We start from the raw sequence: 21042 nt of genomic DNA on the forward strand, positions 1-21042 counted from the left end.
GTATTTGACACAAACAAAATATTGAACGAAGGTCCACCACTTGGTTTCATTACAAGGTGAGTGAAAATTGTTTTCTGTTGGTCAGGTATGATTTGTATTTAGAAAAACGATCTACACCGATTAAGCGACGCTGTTTCATATCTGATGAGTGAGTGAAATTTTCTTATGGTTTGATTTAGCGAGTTAATTATCGGTGATTCAATCAGATACAAGTAAGACCTTTAGTGACAGAGTATTGTGATGACATTTACTTTAGCGAATGACAACGGAAAAATTTTCGATTGCATTGTCGGCGTATGTGTTACACAAATAATTCTAGTACACCTAACCATAGGGTACATTTGGCAAACATCGTACAAAGTGTTTCTTTGTGTTGATAACGACTTTCAGCGGTTTGGTTTCATGTCGGGAATTATTATTTGAGGGTTCAAAAAACAATTTCAATCAATGCTACAAATGAACAACGATGCAAAACACGTTTAGTGAATTACAGTGTAGCAAGTACTTCCTTAATATTACGATTGTTGTGCACTAGACATTTCTAGTTGAATTGAATGCATCGAGCAAACATATTCAATTTACTTTTGTAGTGATCAAAGTCTTAGAGTGCAACCTCGTGATATTTTACATTTAGCACGTTCTATAGAAAGTGTGAACGGAGTTGAGTATTAATCGTGTACTTGTGATAGTGCTTTGATATCAAAGATATATTTTCACACTGTGTAATGTTTCGATTCTCTGTTGTGAATACCTCCAGTAACGACATTGATGTTAAATCCTCACTCTTGGTCATTGTAAGCGAATCCTAAACATCGCAACAGTCGGTATGGAAATCGAACGCATGCATTCTTTTCGATAGGCGACACTAACAAGTTTATTACATCCGTGAAATACTCTGAAACATCGATTCGCGATTGTGTTAGCTATATTCATCTTCTATATCTGTGGACACAAAGAATTCTTAACTTTGGTTACAGCTCGTTCGTAACGAATTGTTGCGTGCAATCTAGAAAAGCACAAGTCGAAGACGAATGATTTGATTTCAATAAACTAAAAAAAAATCCTTTTGTTTTGATGTTGGATTTAATACAATTTGTATGACTATACCGAATCCGAATCCGAAAGTGCAATGTTACTTTAGTAGAAAAATTGGATGACTCGCATTTTGATATTGATAGATGTGTAGAGTAATATGACTAGTTTATAAAATCTCGGTAATGTTTTTTTGTCATGTCTGTGATCAACAAATATGTGATCAAGTCTTACCATTCGATATTAACTTTCGCAGTCGGTGTAATTTGTTGAAGTAACAATACCGACGAGTTCAATAATATTCTACATCGATGCATTCGAATAATCCGTCAGCTGCAAGCAGATTTAAAACTTGATGCTGTTTCGCGGTTAACTCAAGTCGGTGGTCGTGTTTGTGTTGATTTCAGGAATGATCATGACGAGTTGCCTGGGTAGATTAGTTAATGTGGTTGTAACTACGACCGTACAGAGTTGCTGACACCCCAATATCTTTTACGCTGTAATATACGGATTTAATTGTGATAAATTAATTCTCAGTTATTGTTCGGACATTCAAATCTCGTATACTCAAAATATAATATGTCCAAGTCAAATCGTATATGTACCGATTAGTAAATACTTTGTCTTCAGAATAGTAACGACCTTTACAATCGAATAAAAAAGACCGATCATACGAATACAGCCAGGATGAATTAATTCAAGTTTGTGAGTTGTAGTGATATAATCAAGTAAGCGAAAACTAGATTTTTAACAATTGTTAATGTTGTGAAGAATTCTTTTGAGTATGGTAAGATGTTAAAATATCTCTTTGACAAACGGAAAGCGGGATCGCGAATAGAGTTGCAATGTTTCATTACTTGTTTCAAATCAATGTGCATATAATATCGAAATGGGACTGCGGGAAAGTTGGTAGTCATGTTTGTCAATCTATTTCAATTCAGACTATGTCAAAGTCCAAATATTTCATTTTGGATTATTTGGATTTACCTTTAGTACATCCGCGAATGGATTTAAAGTTGGCAAATTATCAAAATGATTGAATATTATCGGGTAAGAGATAGTTGGTATTGATTCTATAACTGTTAAAACAGCGGCGTGGAATGTGTGAATAATTCAATGTGACTGAAAGTCGGCGTCAGTAATATTCAGGTTACGGTCGAAACAAAAGATCACGGTAAAAAGATTTCTCAAATTAATTAGAATTGTACGGAATTAACACATTCAGATACGAATCAACTTGAGCTGTGTAGTAAGTTTCATTTCATTCAATTGATACATTGCTTGAATATTCGCATGATTCTTATCATACAACTAAAGTCAACCACGTTCCAAAGTGTCAAAAACATATAGCGACCATACCAGAAAGTGTCAAATTGTTGGTTTACGAATCACCGTCTGCGACGACTCTGTGACAAACTAATTACGGAAATATTACCTTGTGAGCGGGCATGAGGTATCGCTTTGTCTGAAGCATTACCCTGTGAGTGTCGTAGGATTTTAAAATTATTTCACACCTATTTGAATAAGCGTTCACTTCACAAAGGATTAGGGTTAGAGCGGAAATAAGTGACAATTTGTCGCTATTCAAGTTACCGACACTGGCGGTCTGTTATTCGTTACTTGTTAAATCTTACCAGCGATATCAAGTTCTGTGTCAAACTGCTTACGAAAATTTCACCGCGTGAGCGATCGGTATGGTTATGACACCAAGTCGCTAAAGATGGTTATGTCCGAGACATTATCTTGTCAGCGATCGCGGGGTTTTGCAAACTATTTCACACCTTTTTGGAGTGTTAATTTGTGACCGTTGTTATTGTTGGTATTCGAATCACCGTCTACGCCGGCTCTGTGGTAAACTAAATACCAAAATATTACCTTGCAAGTGATTCCTAGACTTAGCAAGCTATTTCACACCTTTTTTGCTGAAAGTACGACATGTCGCCCGCAGTCTATACCGAAAGTATGAATCACGACCGCACCCATAAGACGCAATAGCCGCATGCGACCGCCGCCGTAAGAAATAAGAGCCGCTCGTCACCCCCGCCATAAGACGCAATAGCCGCATGCCACCCCCGCCATAAGACAAAAGAGCCGCTTGCCACCCCGGGTTTCCCAGCCGCTTGCGACCCCCGCCATAAGACATAAGAGCCGCATGCCACCCCCGCCATAAGAATAACGATATATCATTCTCGTACTCACCGTAAACGTTGGGATTAACTCGAATCGGTCATATTTAATAATTTGTAATACACACATTAACTAAGAATCAATCACGTGACTATTTACTATTCCTGATACTTCTTCAACATCGGTCGAGAGAGTTGACTATACCCGAAACGGCGATTCACGGCCGCACCCATAAGAACACATGGCGAGTCACCACAGATCCCGTAAGAATACATGACAGGCGAATCACCGCCACCGCCTATAGCAAAAAAGGCGAGTCACGACCCCGAGTTTTCACGGCGAGTCACCGCCACGAGCTATACCTGAAAGGGCGAATCACGGCCGCACCCATAAGAACACATGGCGACTCACCGCCGAGAGGGGGGTCTAAAAAGGCGAGTCACCACCCCCGGTTTTCAGGCGAGTCACCACCCTGCCCATAAGCCACAATGGCACACCACGAGCGATCTATACTACTACTCGCGACATGAGACTACAAGACCAAGACCTTGAAATTAATGTCAATTTCTCAGGGTGTCAGTAACGAAGTACTTCTACTTTTTGAAGTACTCAAGTAGTTTCCCTCTACTTCTGGTACTTACTCAAGTACATTTGATTTTTGCTACTTCTACTTCTACTTCGTATTATTTTGTGATCTACTTACTTACTTTTCGCTATTTTCAGTTTGTCAAGTAGAAGTAGTTTAATCCTCCAATCAGGAAGATAGCCTGAGGAATTTCGGGGCTGTTTTCACGAAGTATCAACATTTAATTTTCATGAAAGTTGAGTATAAAGCCCAGAATTTTCGCCGCGCATCGCGCTCAGTGGATACGGAGTAGCCAGTATGTTTTCACGAATTATCGGTGAATATTATTTAGGTAGCGGGTTGGCGTGGTTCCGTTCACACCGCAGTATATGTGGCTCATCATAACGTTTGAAACTGATGTTTCGCAATCTAGCATTTACTAATCATATCATAATCTAGTAGTCCATGGCGTGTCCTAATCTGGAAAAGTGAACTCCGACTTTTTTAGTTTTAGAGCTGTTTTGGCATACCACCTTTGAAACTTTCTGGACTAAAGACATGAATTGCGTTTTCCGCTTTTAGAAGTAGTAATTATATTTATCTTTAAATTCCCAGTATCATATACTTTGAGTTTTAATTAATATCAGTTTTTCTGTCAGGATAACATACATGTTGAAGAAGTGTAGAAGCAAGTGTAGTAATGCCTTTAATTTCCGGAAATTATTAACGTTTACTAATCGCGCAAAGTGTTTACACCGTATCCTATAAAACTTATCCGTATTGCTCTTCGACTAAACTGCGGGCCTTACAATATGGGGGAGTGCGCCATACCATGTTATTTTCTAAAACGTGCTGTTCGAGTAAACAGAGGATTAGTATCGCATTTCCATATCAATACTATCATTTTCATTCCATAATGCGGACGAATGCTTATGCTATCTAAAATTGGATACCTCCTGATTTGCATCAATATGAATCAAGCTCGGCACCTTTTGCCTTGCTCAATTTGCACCTTTTGACAATCCATGCGAACGAATTACGATCGTTTTCAAAACTACTTACTTACTTGAGTAGATTTTAAGTCAGACAATTCTACTTCTACTTCAAGTAGTTTTAGGTTGCTTATGGAAGAAGTACTTCTACTCGTACTTGAGTAGATTTTTTCGTCGCTACTTCTACTTCTACTTGAGTAGCTTTCTTGACTACTTTAACCACCTCTGCAATTGCTACATAGGCGAAATGTAGCGATTGCCATGTGCTGTAGAGATATGATATTTAAGGGGTAGGCAGACCTACCTGCATCATGCGTGATGCGCATATCAAACATCTTAGTTTTAAAAGAGCTACAAATTCAAAAATACGAATGTATTACGTCACCGTGAAATGTAGACCATCGAATGAAGTTCATTACGGTGTGATTATGAGGTGCGTCTCCACCTGGGCTACAAGGTGTTTGAAACCACAGGCTGATATGACGTCAAAGCAGTGTGGAGCAGTCCCTTGAAGTGCTGCCGAGCATTTGAAGAAGATTACTTCTCGATAATCTTATTACTCCGTAAATGTGTCTTCATTGGGTAACTCGTGGCAAAATTTTGGTGTTTGGTTTCGTAATGACGTTTCACGTTGTTAGCGTTGTCATTATTGAGCGAATCTTGTCAGATAAAGAACAGTGGCTTATCTGCATTATCACTCAATGCAAACTCTTTCTCCCGTTCTGTTTTAAAAGTTCTATTTTCTCATTCATACTTTCTTTTCTTGCGATTATCTCTCAATTACATTTTCTTGGTCAAACTCTGCAGTTATTGCTAGCCTCCGCAATACAAATGCAAAACCCGTGTTCACCATCGCTATTCCGGAAATGTTGGTTACCTGCAGCGCTACTGTGATTTATTTATCAAGCTCATTTTTGAACGGAATGACTTTTAATTGATTGATGAACATGCCCCATTGTCGCGAGTGGAATGTTTATGTGAACTCGATTCGATAGTTCAATTGCCAAGTGCTGTGCCTGTGTTGTCCCATCCCCGAAAATCTTACAAGTGTTACGTAAACCGCTAGGAAAGAAACAACACGAAAACAATACGCATATTGATAATGCGTGATATAATGCATCAATTTAAAATCAGAATAAACCTCTCCGGTAAAATGGCAATCATGAAAGAACCGCTATTTAAAGCGTCCAAGAACACTGTGATCTACATCTGATGTGACGGCCGGAACTATCGCGTTTGCTGCTATTGTGATGGCATACTGGCTTAAGACATTGGACGTGGACGGAATTGAATAAAACTCGTACTGGCTTTGAACAGACTCAAGTAGCGTAATTGATTTTAATTTGCGCCAATACTAAAACACATCGATTAGAAGATGTGCTGCAGGCTCGAGATATCAAAAGCTCTGATTCAGCTGAAATTAGTGTCACTACAGAACAGAGTCCAGAACAAACTTCGCATCTTTGAAAATAATTCCTGTAACTTTAGTTTACTAGCAGTCGCCGAGTATGCGTATTCGTTTGTTCTCCAGATTGATATCTCCTGATTGTCGGCACACGTGTCGGCTATTATGGTGCGTATTCGCGGGAGATCGGACGAAAGGCATAGTGCGAACCCACAACAATGTTGAGTATACACATAAACTCGATTTTTATCTGTGAATTTCGTCAGTTTTACGGACGCGATGTTATGACGCCATAGAGCATTGCTGTTTGAATACCAAATATTGGAAGCGTGAGCGTGATTGTTAAGGAAAGAAGTGCGATGTGACAGTTTATGATGCCGTTCACTAGATGATAGCGAGATGGTGAAGTAAAGATGTCCTAATCTTATGCAAGGGGAAAGTTTTTCCGTTCACCTGATTTAACAGTGTTCGTCTATTTCGAGCCCATATGAACTTCCGACACTTTGAAAGGTATCGGAGCCAAGACCCGAACATTGATGTTGCGGCGGTGGTAATAACTAACCAATTAAACTCGCCAGACTTCTGAACGAGAGGTACGTTTCGTATTAGCATTACTAATTTTAAATGGATGATCACTAATATATTCGTGGATTCTCATCAGCCAGCGCAATTGGATTTTGTTATATTCATTAACGTGAGTGCGTGACCTGAGACTTTCGATGAATTTCCTCTTACTGTTTTCGTTCAATATTGAACGAATATTGTGGAGGTTGTTTAAATAAATGCTTTGTAGATTTCGTTTGAACTATAGATAACTAACCTGCGGATAGATACGCTACAACCGTCGTCACGCTTGCTTGCCCGGAGGAAATTACTGCTCAGCAATCTGAACGCAACATAGTTGTTAATCCCATAGCTGACGACCTGCGAGCTTAAATTCAATAAAGTTGATCTTATATGAAAGCTACTGCCACACTGATTCCGAAAACATACATTAAAATCCAATCAGGGCGATGGCACTCCCTGGAAATACACCTCAAAGTCTGAAAATCGGCATTTTTCTAAACAATGGCAGCGACGCAGCACAATGACCATAACAATGGCCCTTCCGTGGTTGCGATTATTCAGAACAATGACAATTTTCAAACTTTGAGGTTTATTTCGAGGAGGTTCCATTGTCCTGATTCGATTTTAATGTATATTTTCGGAATCAATGCGACATTAGTTTTCAAATAAGACCAACTTTATTGAATTTAAGCACGCGGATAGGATTAGCGATGATGTTGCGTTCAGATTGCTGAGCAGTAATTACCTCCGGGCAAGCAAGCGTGACGACATGTGTAGCGTATCTATCCATTGGTTAGTTATCTATACTTAAACAGTAATGAGAAACAGGAGATGCGTGACTGTATTCACGATTTTAGAATATATCATGAATGTTCGTATTTGTTACAGACAACGACAATAACAGACGACCATTTCGATGAATCAAAATTTCGAAAGTTGATTAAGCCAAAATTCATCAGCATGACAGAAATTTTCAAAATCACTTGTATCTACTGTACAGTGGTTGGAGTGTGGTACCTGCGAAGAACTAAGTCGTCAGTTTTACAACAATAGTATGAAATCACGATTGTATATACGCGTTTGCAATGAACTTCAAGGCAATTTTTTTGGTAATTAGGAACAATGGTGATCATGATTCATAGTTACATTATACAGGCTTCTATTAACCTATTGGCAAGCAGATTTACATATACCCTTCCTACCACGAGACGATCAGATTTGCCGGGCACAGCTATACGTGAAATCAGCCAACACGAGCTGGATGGAATTCAACGCCACAATAATAATCTTCATGACATTATGTAACAAAATTATTCATACCCATGGTATTTTCTTGTAGACGTAAAGAAAAGTGATTACTATTATAATGTCGCGAATGCTGACTTTGTTATAACAAAGAGTGTGTCTAATTGCCGAACGCGATTATTCATGCAGTGACTATGATTTCGAAGAAAATTTTAACCAAAATAATTTACATCATTTTCTGTGAGCCAAGTGTGATCTATGCTTGTTCTGTCTCGATGACACGTTTTCACCATGAACGATATAATCGCTGAGTGAGTAGGATATGTTTTTCTCAGAAAAGTATTTATGTCAGCTCTGACTATAAAAGACACCGTTTATGCTGAAAAGAGATAACCTTTTATTTAGTGTGAAGACGTAGCGTGTAATAGGAAGTCGGACTCCCTGCAAACGGAATTTGTCACAAATTCAATATTTTGGACATATTGTGACTATCGTATACTTCTTACATGGAGTTGCCATCGTAGTCCCGCGCGTTGTCGGGTTCGTGTCTAGTTCCATAGCAAGGTGTTCGTTGAGAAAGACGCGCATGTTAGTGAAATACATTTTCGAGCCGAATCTCACAGTCTGACTTAATCTCATCGTGGCATCAGGCAAGGCTAATGACCTATCCGATTACTGGTGAGCAAAAGAGATATCATAATATCGCGCAAATGTCCTGTCGTGTAGGCCTACTCAAAGGAATCAACCATCATTGTACCATAGTGACAATTAACGATCGGGACCGGTGACACCAACAACCAATTGCAGGATCAGACAGCTGCCGCTCCGAAAGGTTCAACGTTCGCCGTAATGTGGTGTGTCCTAAAAGGAGCACAGTCCTATAAATATGATGTGATCTCAAATTCTTGCACGCATTCCAATACCGTTACATGTTCTCGGCGCGGTTATTAATGAATTATAAATAGTTATCAGCCGGTGTTAGGAGGGAATTTTAGAAGTGATCATTCGATATATTCAGAAATTTCGAGACGGGCTAAGAAGCGATGACGTGTCACCACTAGGGCTGGGCAAAATCGAGTACCTGAGTCATTCAAATCTGAATCACGTATTACACTTCGAGTCGAGTCGAGTATTCGAGTATCACTCATTATGACGCCACAACAGAATGTACTACGTCAAAGTTCGAATATGTACCTTTTACGCCACCACAAAGAATATAATGCCTGTTATCCATCACATTAAAGATACTTTGGCATTTTTTCGACCATACCGATTTCATTGCACTTCTTGACAATGACTTCATGACTTCAGAAATGTATTATTTCCGGTAACGTTCGTAGCTTTGTACTGTGTTTCGTATGCTGCGACACGGCCAATCAAGGTTTCAAAGCTTCCTCGGTGAAAAATAGTATCAAAACTATAATTCTCGTAAGCAAATTAACTTTGAGTTGCGAGTAGAGTATAATTTCAGTACTCGACTCGAATCTGTCACAGAAATTGGTAGAGTAAAATAGGACCACTGGTGTAAATTTACTATCGTCCGTTGGAGCATTGCAATTAGCATTTATGAGAAACCAGCTGAATGTACAATTGAGATACATACGATGAATATAATTTATTGGCATTAATACGGCCGTCATATAGCTCGATGAGCATAAATATTAAACTATTAATGTAGTCACAACATCAAATATCATGAAACATCGAAATATGACCCCCCCCCCCCCCACACACACACACACACATAGTAAGAATGTAGGTGATCTATATTAGAGATAGTTGAACGCGACTGTAACGATCCCGACGAATCTGTCTCAAGAGTCGGTCACAACCCGCGTCGATCTCCAATCATGTGCTGCCAGGCTGTCAGAGGTCCGTTTAACATGCGGAACCACACTCGTGGCATTCACGTAAAATTCATATTCCCAGATTACGTAGTCGCGGAATACAAACATGAATACTTTAATCCTCGCAATTCTGATGAACGGTATAATGGCGATGGCGCAACAGCAAGCCGTTTTCAATTGCACCACTGTCTTGTCATGTCAAGAACAGTCGCGTAATATCAGCTTGACGATGCTCACCACCGCTCTTCGCGGGCTTCAGGGAGAGAAGGGAGAAAAAGGGGATTCCTGCGATTGTCTGTACGGAACCACAACCACCGCACCCTACACTCTGCAAACGGCAAACGGCACATATTACACTCACAATACCACGAACATACCCAACGTTACAGGTAAGGCTGGACGAAATCGAGTGCCTGAGTGATTCGATCAATCGAGCATAATCTTCGAATGGAGTATTCAATCATAGTGTCCTATATCGTGTCGACACATGCAAATCTCACGCCTCATTGAAATTGTATCACGTCACGATTTCCATTTGGCTACAGGCAATTTGACGGTCATTTTTGACCAGCTTGCCGAGTATTAACTTTGGTAAAACGGGTATCAATCGAAAGCTGACTCGGCACTGATTACGAAAATATAAATTTTATTCCGCTCGTGGCCCTCGAACTTTCACAATCAGCCTCGATTTTTTCATTGTTATGGAGATTGGCATTGGGACGCAGCAATGCTGTCTGGCGAAACGAGAGATTAGCTCAAGAGAAAAAGAGTCAAACAGCATTGTTGCGTCCCAATGACAATCTCCAAAACATTGAAAAATTCGAGGCTGATTGTGGGAGTTCCAGGGCCACGAGCGGAATAAAATTTATATTTTCGTAATCAGTGCAGAGTCAGCTTTCGATTAATACCCGTTTTACCAAATTTAATGCTCGGCAAGCCGGTCCAAAATGACCGTCAAAGTGCCTATAGCCAAATGGAAATTCTGACGTGTACAATTCCACTGAGGCGTGAGGTTTGCCGGTGTCGACACCATATAGGACACTATGATTCAATTATAACTCATCATGACATCACAACAGTATGATGGCGTGGAAAGTTCACGTAATACCTTCTATGCGACCATGAAGAATATAATGCCAGCCCTACAAGACAAATATTATTTCTAATTTTTCGACCAAACCCATTGAATTGCATTTCGCGACAATGCTATGTATGGGCTGATCGCGACTTCACTTATATGTCGACTTGTGCTACGTGTTTCGTATGCCGCGGTACGACTAATCGCCGTTTATATCCTTCCACAGTGGAACATAGTATCGAAACTCTAATTTTCGTTGATAAATTAACGAAACTCTTCACGTCAAAGTGTGAATAACTTCAATACTCTAGAAAATCATCTCTCACACTTTGACTCGAATCGTTAGATTTAATACACGATTCAGATTCAAGTAGTCAAAAGTCATTGTGCCCAGCCTTAGTTACAGGATACACCACTGACGCCGGCGAAACGGAGGATTCGTGTGACTGCGAGATTATACGGGATGACATCGCCGAATTAAAGGCTGAGCTTGCTGACCTGAAATCTCAAGGCCAAGGAAACAAGCTTGTGAGAGACGGTAAGGTCGCGAAAGGTCAAACAGGAGAGACGGAAAAACTGGAAGCGGCGGAAAAAAAGATTGACGAATTATACGGTATGCTGGACGGCCTGCGGAATAGAATGAGACGGATTGAGAATCAATTCCGGTCCGTACAAGGTAATGTGGAAATCAACGGGAAACTTGGAAAAATTCATCACAATAAACTTTCATCTGTTTTGCAGCATCAAATTTACCATCAATGATAGCGTCCAACGCACGACTAGTCGTTAACGGTGAGTTATGAATAGGGGGTTAAGTGCGTGCTTCTCAACCTTTTTTGATAGGCAATCCTATTTGCTGATTTTGAATATCTCACAACCTTACTGCCTGCAGAGAAGATCAACTATTTGCAACCGAAGTAAAATCTTCACTGTGTACTTGCTGAATTGCAGCTCTATAAATGACTGTAATATTCGTGGATGGCCTCTTGTCGTCAGCGAGTCTCTTTCTGCTTCGTGCCGCAAGATTGTCATGTGGCAAGGCTCAGTATAACATACGAAATCCTTTATACCAGTATACCCCATTTGATAGCGGACCCGTATGTCATAAACGAGTGACGATGGTAGAAGTAGTCATGGTTGGTAGACTTACGCAAGTAGAAGTAGTAAAAGTAACAGCTTAAGCTTATACTCATGTGCAAGTAGAAGTAATGGTTTCCGAACCGGAACTACTTCAAGTGTAAGTACGAAATGTAGGCCTGAATAGTAGTTGAGTAAGTGGTTCCAGTCGAGGGGTCATACACTTTTTGCAGTTCTTCCAAGGGTTTTTTAAATTGTATGATAGATCTTAACGACTATACCACAAAATGATTAAAAACACTAACAAAATACTGAATTTTACAAAATCATTGAGTTTCCGTGGTACAGAGGCTATTTTGCCCAGTTGATAATGCACCGTCACTCATACAATGGATGCAAACACACTCCGATAATATTTTCACCTTATAAAGTACAAATTATATAGAGTAAGAAGTTTTGCCTAAAAACTGTTAAATAAAAATGAAAGTTGTTTGAAAACATAATGTCCTGAGAAAATAGTGCAAGTATGCCAAACCTACTTGAGTACCACGAAAAAGTACAAGTACTTTGTTACTCACTGCCTCCTGTAGCGGCTGCGTCAAAGGATCGCTGATAACACTAAATGTGCCATATACGATACGGCTGGTTGGTCAAATATTAAGAAAAATAAACGGTAATTTTCATGCCATGGGCCTATCTGGATCACGCGTGAAGTATGCTACATTTGGCGTCACATCTGAAAAGTTTTATGCAAAACGTGACTGTGCATTTTATAGACACGGTGAAGTATTTGCCAACGAAATGCTCGGAGATCAAGAGGCCGCGCCTGAGACGGAATATAACAATCTACCCGTTGAAAGAATTCCAGGACATCACGCCATTCTTCGTCGATTGTTCGGAAGGCGGATGGATTGTAAGGCAGTGTTGGATCTAGACCAGTGGTTCTTAAACTTATTAGACTGCGACCCAAATCTGACTTTTAGTGGTATCTCGCGACCCAAGCAACACACACCAAAATGAATGCATTTTGGTGCCGACCAATTATATCAATAACGAAGGGTTTGACCACCCAGCGACGGTCAATTATCGCCACCGAACTTTTTGGCACCGCACTTTGCCCAGCCGTATGTTGGACCAACGTCATATATTCATGTATCCAAGCGTGGGCGGGTTTTGGCCTCATGAACCGACAACCGCTCCTTGTACAACTCTACACTATATAGAGCGTCCCAGGTCTCCGACGGTGTTTTCCAGAGAAACCAATGTTGAAAAAATCTTATCATGAATTCAAACCAATTTGATTAATACAAAGGTCGGCACATTTTCATGATCAAGTCATGTTGTGGTGGCGACTTCTCCGCGTGTCTCGCTTATTGGCCGCGGTACCAAACTCAGTGACCTCTGATATGCTCAAAGCAACTACAGTAAATCGCGCGAAAAGCGAAGGTATTTTTGTTGTTGCAATGACCTCAAATAATATTACATACATATTAAAAGACCGCTCTGGCCGCTTCGCGACCCAAAATTATACCCTTCGCGACCTATGTTTGGGTCGCGACCTATACTTTAAGAACCACTGAATTCTAGACGCTACTTTCCAGCCGCAAATTATATCGACTCACTTGAAGTCATTTCAAAGTGTCTTAAGTCACCATTCATACTACGCAAACGTTTGAAGTGACTCGCCATCGAGTCAAGTCATCTCAAACTTTCCAATTTCGAATCGACTCCGAGTTAACAAAATATTTGCACTATGTTTGAAATACTATGTAGATGTAGAAGCAGATGCGTATTTGTGCCGAACTTCTCAACCTTGGTGTCGTGGCATGAAATACTACGATAAGATCAGTCACCGGCTATTGAGTTTAGTTTCTAATAGGCCCACTCACTGCACCGTGCTCTCACGTTTTACTTCATGTTAGATTACCATAAGATTCCCACCTAATACCATTTCAAATCCCTGCGCAAGCGAAGAGTAGTCCTACCAATTATGGAAGGTGTCAAATTAACATTGAAAAGTGGTATTCAAACGCATGTGCCAAGGTGTTAATTGCATGTGACGCTGATGACACTTCGTATGCGACACAGTGCAATATACCAAAATACAATAAAACATACTGTTGTATTTTAGTTTACTAAACTGTAAATCATGCATATCCCTTTTTTCATATCTATGTATTTTACTCTTTGTAAGGTTATTCAAAGAAGATCCAGTGCTTCGATTGGTTTCAACAGGCTCTACCGAGAATACCGCGACGGCTTCGGGGATAAAAATGGAGATTTCTGGATAGGTGAGTAATGTACCTGAAAGAAGCAGCAATCAAACCTCGTAAGGCGACAGGTAGTCTACCACATGTTAATTGGATGAATGAATAATCTGAGCGGAATATGTAAAGTTCCACTAGAAATGACAAATAACTTTAAATACCGATCAATGGCAGATGCAGTCACGTCTCTACACTCATTACCCAGTATAGAGTTCGGCTGAACCGCTATCAGTAACGAAGTACTACTTCTTTTTCGGAGTACAAATGAGGGTTTGGCTTACTTGCACTGTAGACTACACTCTTAGCGAAAGGACTGCGTATTTCCACCCGTGTACCACCCCTGATATACGGGTGTGAATATACACACATGACTCACGAAAACAGAACCCAACTCAGACACCACGCTTTAAATCGAGTACAGGTTTTTAATCCAAGTTATGCATGCACGTAGGATTTATGACCGCGATATAATACCCGAGTTAGGTTCTGCTTTTGAGTACCACCCTTTTCGGCCCTTTGAGTGTGAATACACACTCTTTTCGCCAAGAGTATATATTCTTGAGTTCTTACTGAGTAATCACTTCGACACTATGCCTCTGCTATCAAACCGCAAACAGCAACGAATAAATCAAGTAGCGTCTAAGGCTAAGTGGTCGAAGCGAATCAGTGATGTTAGCAATGTAAATATTGTCAAATCTTGTAGGACTGGGAACCATTCGAATGTTGGTTTCTCAAACTCCTCACCGGCTCCGGATAGTAATGAGGACCAAAGCAAAACCTTCCGAAACGATTTACGCTGAATACGGGTGAGAATTCAGTACATTTATGTAAGCACACAAACTTGTGAGGTGGTCACTACTATCAGGGATACTTGAGTTGGACCAATCGTTAGTGCATTCAATGCTGATATTTGTGATGATGATATTATTCATATTATACGTTTATACATATATTATTATTAATTTCGGGATTACATTCATTGCAAAATAATTTAGTTAGCTTGAAGACTTTTCGACTGACCCTCATTAACAAATAACCTAACAATAACAAACATCTAGACCAGTGGTTCTTTACCTTTTTTTCTCCGGCGCCCCCTTTCAAAAATTACCTGGGTCTGGCGCCCCCTATTTTAAGGACTGTAGTAAAAACAATGAGTAAGTGGTCGAAATCGGGTTTCGGGTTGGGACTTCACTATTAGACCACTCGACTTGTTAAATGTATAATTGTATGTGCTATTTTTGGGATCAAATCCAGGTTGTTATACCAACCATCGGGTAAGGCCTTCGGGCCCATAGCATTTGGTTCGAGATATATGTACGTACACATCCCGAATTATCCTCTGCAATCGGCAATACGGGAAAGTTAATTGTATTGGGTTTTGTTTTATTGCTTTGTGTGACTACTGAATCATTTTTTCTTCGGCGCCCCCCATACCGCCCCGAGCCCAGCGCGCCCTCCCCCCATTTCGCCCCCTTCAAAATCCACTGGGGGGCGCTGGAGTCAAGGTTAAGAATCACTGAGCTAGACAGAGATTCGACTGAAAATCCACCCGACAGCATAACGTAGCTAGACCAAGTCAGTTGTGTATGTAACTATGAGGTAGTCACAACATCAACAAAACGTTAGAATGAAATTGTGCAAAACGTGGTAAAACCTTGGAAATATTTTAAGATTGCAAAGGAAATACTTTTTCCCGCCTAAATCTGGATTATTTCCCCTAACAATCGCTGTCTCGTATACATATAACTGACATGCATATCTGCCTTCAGAAATCCCTGCGAATACTGAGTCAATATAATAACTGGCACAGATTGGATTGTTCATTAGATGCTGACCAATTGATAGAAACTAATGTCCTGCGTACAGTACATACATCTTGCTTGGCTTGATTCAGTGCCAGACATCCTGGAGGTGAGCTAAGTAGATAGCATTGATTTATTCATGAATATGAAGAAGTAATGCCGTAGACTTCTTGATTACTACAAGAAGAAGTAGTGATTCCCAAGATATACTAGAGTGGTCAAAGAGTACGTGAGTGAGATACTAGTAGAGGTAGGGGAGATGTGGTACCGATGGATCACTGGGACCGAAAATACTTGATAAATTTTCCATGATAATTCCATGATTACACTCCGTGAATTGGTCTGCAATTACATGCTGACAGAATCTTTCCTCGCATGCAAAAAAATATCGACCTGCGTAAGTTATGGGGTCTGTGACGAATGATTCACGTTTTAGTGGGTGTAAAGTAAATTTGGATCGACATTTGCATTTTTCTATATCACCTCTCAGACTAACAAACCCGCCATAATTTTTGATGTGAAGTATAGGGCTCGTATCAAGGTATATAATGGCACATATTCTTTGAATCAATACCATCCTCGAGCGGACTATTTTCAAGTCAATTACAATATTTATGGGGTGGGGGACCTATGGTACCATAGCCCGATCAAGCAAAATAGATGGATCAACTAATCACTTAGCAACAGAAACTCGCCTACATATATATAGACTGTAAATCATAGTTACCTGTGGTGCTTTATCGCTATTACGAGGTATTTAAAAGTCAAAATGTCGATATGCGGGTAATATGTATGTGGCATTAATTTTGTAAGTTTAGGCGTAAATCAAAACATTATTTTAGACCAACATTTGAGTTGATATAATCTATTTTATTCTTGAAGGTCGCGACGAAACATTCTTAATTGGCTTGCTGAAGCTTAGCTTATACTACACAACAAAACATGTTAACAAATTTGAGTTTTTGAGCGTATGTCTCATAGGTCCCGTGGTCGTGTGCCTTTGGACCCACCGGGTGGGGACCGATGACACGTTGTCCGCGATAGGTAGAGCTTGTATCGAAGTGTTGACACAGCAAAAGATCTGCTATTCTCAGCTGAAGATTTGAGGGCCAGAGATCATTTTGCAATTTTTGATCCATCGGTACCACATCTTCCCTACTTATAGTTACTGGGCCTTCTATTACCTTCTGTGAAAATGGTTATTATAGTTACGCAAAGTACGCGTGTTAACTCGATCTTGTAAATTATACGTCTCAGGTATTTCTACATTGGAGACGAGGTCAGCGGATACAGATTGGTCGTGTCGGAATTTCGTGGCAACGCAACGGATTATTTGACGCCCCATATTGCCCATACATTTTCGACGCGAGACGTGGACCGCGACGGCTGGAGCGGAAATTGCGCGTCATCGCAAGGCGGCGGATGGTGGTACGCCAACTGTGGATCCGCCCTGCTAAATGCGGAATTCGTTGGGAAAATCAGCTGGGGTGTTCCTCTCGTGTACAGCGAAATGAAGGTGCAGCCGACCGTTTTGTGTGGATACGAATGATGGCGGGTGTAGTTGTCGAATGAATAAAATTGAATAATAAAACAGTCGAACTAGTCTTTCATTCAGTAGCTGTACAAGTATAGCGCAGGCCTCTACCATACCATCCCATACCATTCTCAGCCTTTTTATATACGCGGCTCAATTTCCGATTTCAAAATTTTCAGTGGCCCACCTCAAACGTTGTAGGCTGATTATATTTAAAAAATGTCTGCAATTCGTCCTGACCTACTGATTTCTAAAAAATAGGTCATAACTAGAGTGCTTTTTTTACCTAAAAAACGGAAGATTTCGACCCAAAACATCGACATTTTGACATTTTTTGACCTTAAGAATCGTAATTTTGACCTCATGTATGCATATTATGTGTTTTCGCACATAATGTTATAATTGTACTACTTATCTTCATTTCTGGTTGGAACTGTCTGTCCTTACAAAGTAGTTTGGCCTGAAAATACTTGACTTGCAAACTGACAAATTTATCCATGAAAAAACTATATTTAAATGAAATCTGCACCTATGAAGAATTCCAGTAGTTACATTATGCATTATGATAGAAATAGTTAAAATTTGTTGCAGTACAACGATAGATACTTTCCTACATTCTCGGGCAGAATTGTCTGTCCTTACTAGGTAGCTTGCCAAGAATGGAGAAAGAACGTTCAACAGCAGCAGTTGTTGGCTGGCAACACTGAAGTTTTGCGTACACTGCTGGTGACGCACCGTGTTGCTTCATTCTGCAAATGTTGTCTACATCACAATTTTTCCTCGTGCGCTTCTTGATATAAGAACCATGCAATGCCCACGCAGTCTTCTTGGTGTATTTTAGTTGAACAGATTGCGTGCACTTCGCGCTATACATTTAGCCTTATAATAATGGCTGTGTTTGATTCATTTACATTCACACCACGTAGTATGGATTATTATTATTAGTATATACTTGATTCGCAGTAAACCTGGTAAATACGCATATATAATCCGGGGAGCTACCTGCCCTCAAAAGAAAATGACGAGATTGAAGTAAAGAGTAATAGAGTCAAATTGTTACTTCTTGAGATAAGATTACAGAATTGAGGTGTATGAAAAATTGGCACGGGTTGCAGAGGTAGAGATGATTGAGAGTCAAGGATCGAAATCACAGAAATTATACTGTAATTTTCGCATGCAAGGCCTTCCGAAGAAAATGCATGCACACTGCAAAGTGCCGAATAAAGTGATCCTTTTCAGTGACACATATCATACCAATGTTGTTTTTTTTTGCGTAACAACTGTACAGGAGCTGTGCGACCAGGAGTGGGGATTATCATTATATATTCAAATCAAATGAACGATGTAACTATAGTATGGATTTTTTCACTCACAAGTGTCCTGAATCTTATTTACAGCCGATGCCGTGGTAAAAATCTGCAATATCCACGTTTGACGCTTACAACAATCAGACATGATCCAAGATTAGAAGGTAGACATTTAATACGATATGGCCTCCTGCCATGCGCGTCTGTGCGCACGGTGTCTTTGCAAGAAAGCCCAGAAAGATAATCTGTGAACGACGAGCGCAAAAACATCAAAAGAGTGGAGGAAGCGTCTAAATCTAAAAGAAAGACAGCCGAAAGGTTTAGATCGAATACGTTGAATCAGACATTGAGCTGAGGTGGATTGAGACTTGAGGGACCTTACTTTTTGTTTCGATACCCTTATATCTGCTTGTCACATCTCATTGTGCATCGTAAGTTGCACTCTACATTATATAGACTCTTGGAGATACAGAATTAAACATAGAATTCAACAATGTAATGAAAATATAAATTTAAATAAACAAAACAGTACGGTGAGCTTATGCCGTATGTTATCCTCAATTATTCAAACTTCGATGGCGGTGATGTCGTGCGATTGCTGATATACGATGTTCTTTTCCTTTCTCCATTAGTTGGTGACGATTTCCCCTTACAAGTGTCAGCCGAAAACATCAAGGTTAATATATTATTCAACTTTACATTGTGCGCCTTGAGTGGATGAAAATATTAAAAACCACTGCATTATTATGATTATGATATACTGTAAGCCAATCAATAAAACCTTTGGGTCGATTATTCTGCAGCTATCATCACTCTTCTGCTACTGCTTTTGCAGCTGTAGATTCGTCAGTGTATCGTCGCACATGCTTATGCCTATACTTACTTGATTGGTCCCACGCAAAACGCCAAGCCACCGAATTCTGTCTATAAGGCTGTTTACAAATCGTTTCTCTTCGGCAATTTTAGCTGGAGCTCGTTCGCTACAAGAGTAAACTTTGTACGGTGATATTGATGCCGTTTGACTCATCAGAATAATTTAAAGTAAACAAAAGAAAAGTGTTTAAACGATAGAACATAAATTGTACGATTTAGCGATGTAATTCATGGCTCGGAAATACAATCGCAAGCCATTCCCCATAAGGATATCATTTGACGCCTTTCTAAAAAATTGCTGTCAAGAATATAATCGATATATCGACTATAGTCACGTTATTACTTACGTGGTATTGCCCGTGCAATTGCCAGGAGAGAGCTTTAAGCTTAATCTTTGTATCGATTTTCGAAGGAAAAGCCAATGCGCACTTCTTTCAACGCACACCCATGAGAAGCGAAAAATTAACAGATTAAATCAAAGTGCCGCCGAGGGATTTCTTCGAAGTATGGCATATTTATGTCTTAGATTTTAACGGCAGGCGATATCTATTTTATCGCCGCATAGTCATCCGGGTATATACGCAGCTTAGATGATATTGGTTTTAGCTTGAGCTCATCAAGGACATGTATTGATTTTATACATCTAATTCTAATATAGCTTCTGCGTATATATATACATTCCCTATATATATATTCAATACACGGCTATCGAATTTTGCATTCCACAACTTACGACTGTGGAGAATATATGGCATCCGTTCACCCGATGATAATCTGTTTCCCATGTAGGTCCTATATATATTTTTTATATATTTTCTGACATCCTGGGAAAATAGCGAGTATCGAGACAGCGACTGGTAAAGTGCGTTGTTCCAAAGCACGATGCACTTAAAATAGCGAGGTAGTGTTAGGGTTAGTTAGCTTGGGTGTAATGTTCGGAACTACTTGTGTTATTGTGTACAACAATACATGCTAATTTAGTAGCGGTTAATTAATTGTGTGTAACCGTCTAGCTAGAATATGGATAGATATTCCCCCAGTATTACAGTTAGGGTTGCATTTAAAACAAACGGCGTTATGACACTTTGTTTGAAACAAACAAAATTGTGTTTTTTTAAGTTCTAAAATTAGGCCATAATTGTGTAAATAGGCCTACTTTCCAAAAAACATGTAGTATGAGCGACGTATGTTGATATAGGATGGTTGGAACCCTCGTAATAGTCGGTTCAACATTAATAGTACAGATATTTCGTAAAAGGAGCTATATTTGCAATTGTCAATGTCAATCCACTATGACGTCACAATTGAATATTCGTGACGCCAT

At 39.8% G+C, this 21042-nt stretch overlaps 2 protein-coding genes across 4 annotated transcripts in view; one reads left to right on the forward strand and one right to left on the reverse strand.

Annotated features, from left to right (window-relative positions):
* The window catches only part of LOC145436036 (uncharacterized), a 450309-nt gene that overhangs the window by 81303 nt on the left and 347964 nt on the right, over nucleotides 1-21042 (reverse strand). The window lies entirely within an intron of this gene.
* On the forward strand, nucleotides 9696-17597 carry LOC145436019 (uncharacterized). Of its 3 annotated transcripts, none has more exons than XM_080313303.1 (7): nucleotides 9696-10169; nucleotides 11253-11534; nucleotides 11600-11650; nucleotides 12712-12848; nucleotides 14130-14226; nucleotides 14906-15008; nucleotides 17262-17597. In XM_080313303.1, exons 1-7 carry the CDS (start codon nucleotides 9887-9889, stop codon nucleotides 17551-17553), a joined length of 1245 nt encoding a protein of 414 aa, XP_080169429.1. In that variant the 5' UTR covers nucleotides 9696-9886; the 3' UTR covers nucleotides 17554-17597. The 3 variants fall into 3 exon arrangements, with proteins under 3 accessions (XP_080169429.1, XP_080169431.1, XP_080169430.1); XM_080313305.1 differs by having other exon boundaries at nucleotides 9699-10169; nucleotides 11265-11534; XM_080313304.1 differs by having other exon boundaries at nucleotides 9702-10169; nucleotides 11259-11534.

This window comes from Botryllus schlosseri, chromosome 3, assembly GCF_051294905.1.
Source record: "Botryllus schlosseri isolate E-star chromosome 3, Bs_hap1, whole genome shotgun sequence".
Taxonomy (NCBI): Eukaryota; Metazoa; Chordata; class Ascidiacea; order Stolidobranchia; family Styelidae; genus Botryllus; species Botryllus schlosseri.

Bases quoted from the DNA above. Each gene is read 5' to 3' on its own strand.
- LOC145436019 (XM_080313303.1), top strand. From the start codon at position 9,887: ATGAATACTTTAATCCTCGCAATTCTGATGAACGGTATAATGGCGATG. The intron at 12,849-14,129 runs GTAAGGCAGTGT...ACTCTTTGTAAG, and splicing joins GTTCGGAAGGCGGATGGATT to GTTATTCAAAGAAGATCCAG. The intron at 14,227-14,905 runs GTGAGTAATGTA...CAAATCTTGTAG, and splicing joins AAATGGAGATTTCTGGATAG to GACTGGGAACCATTCGAATG.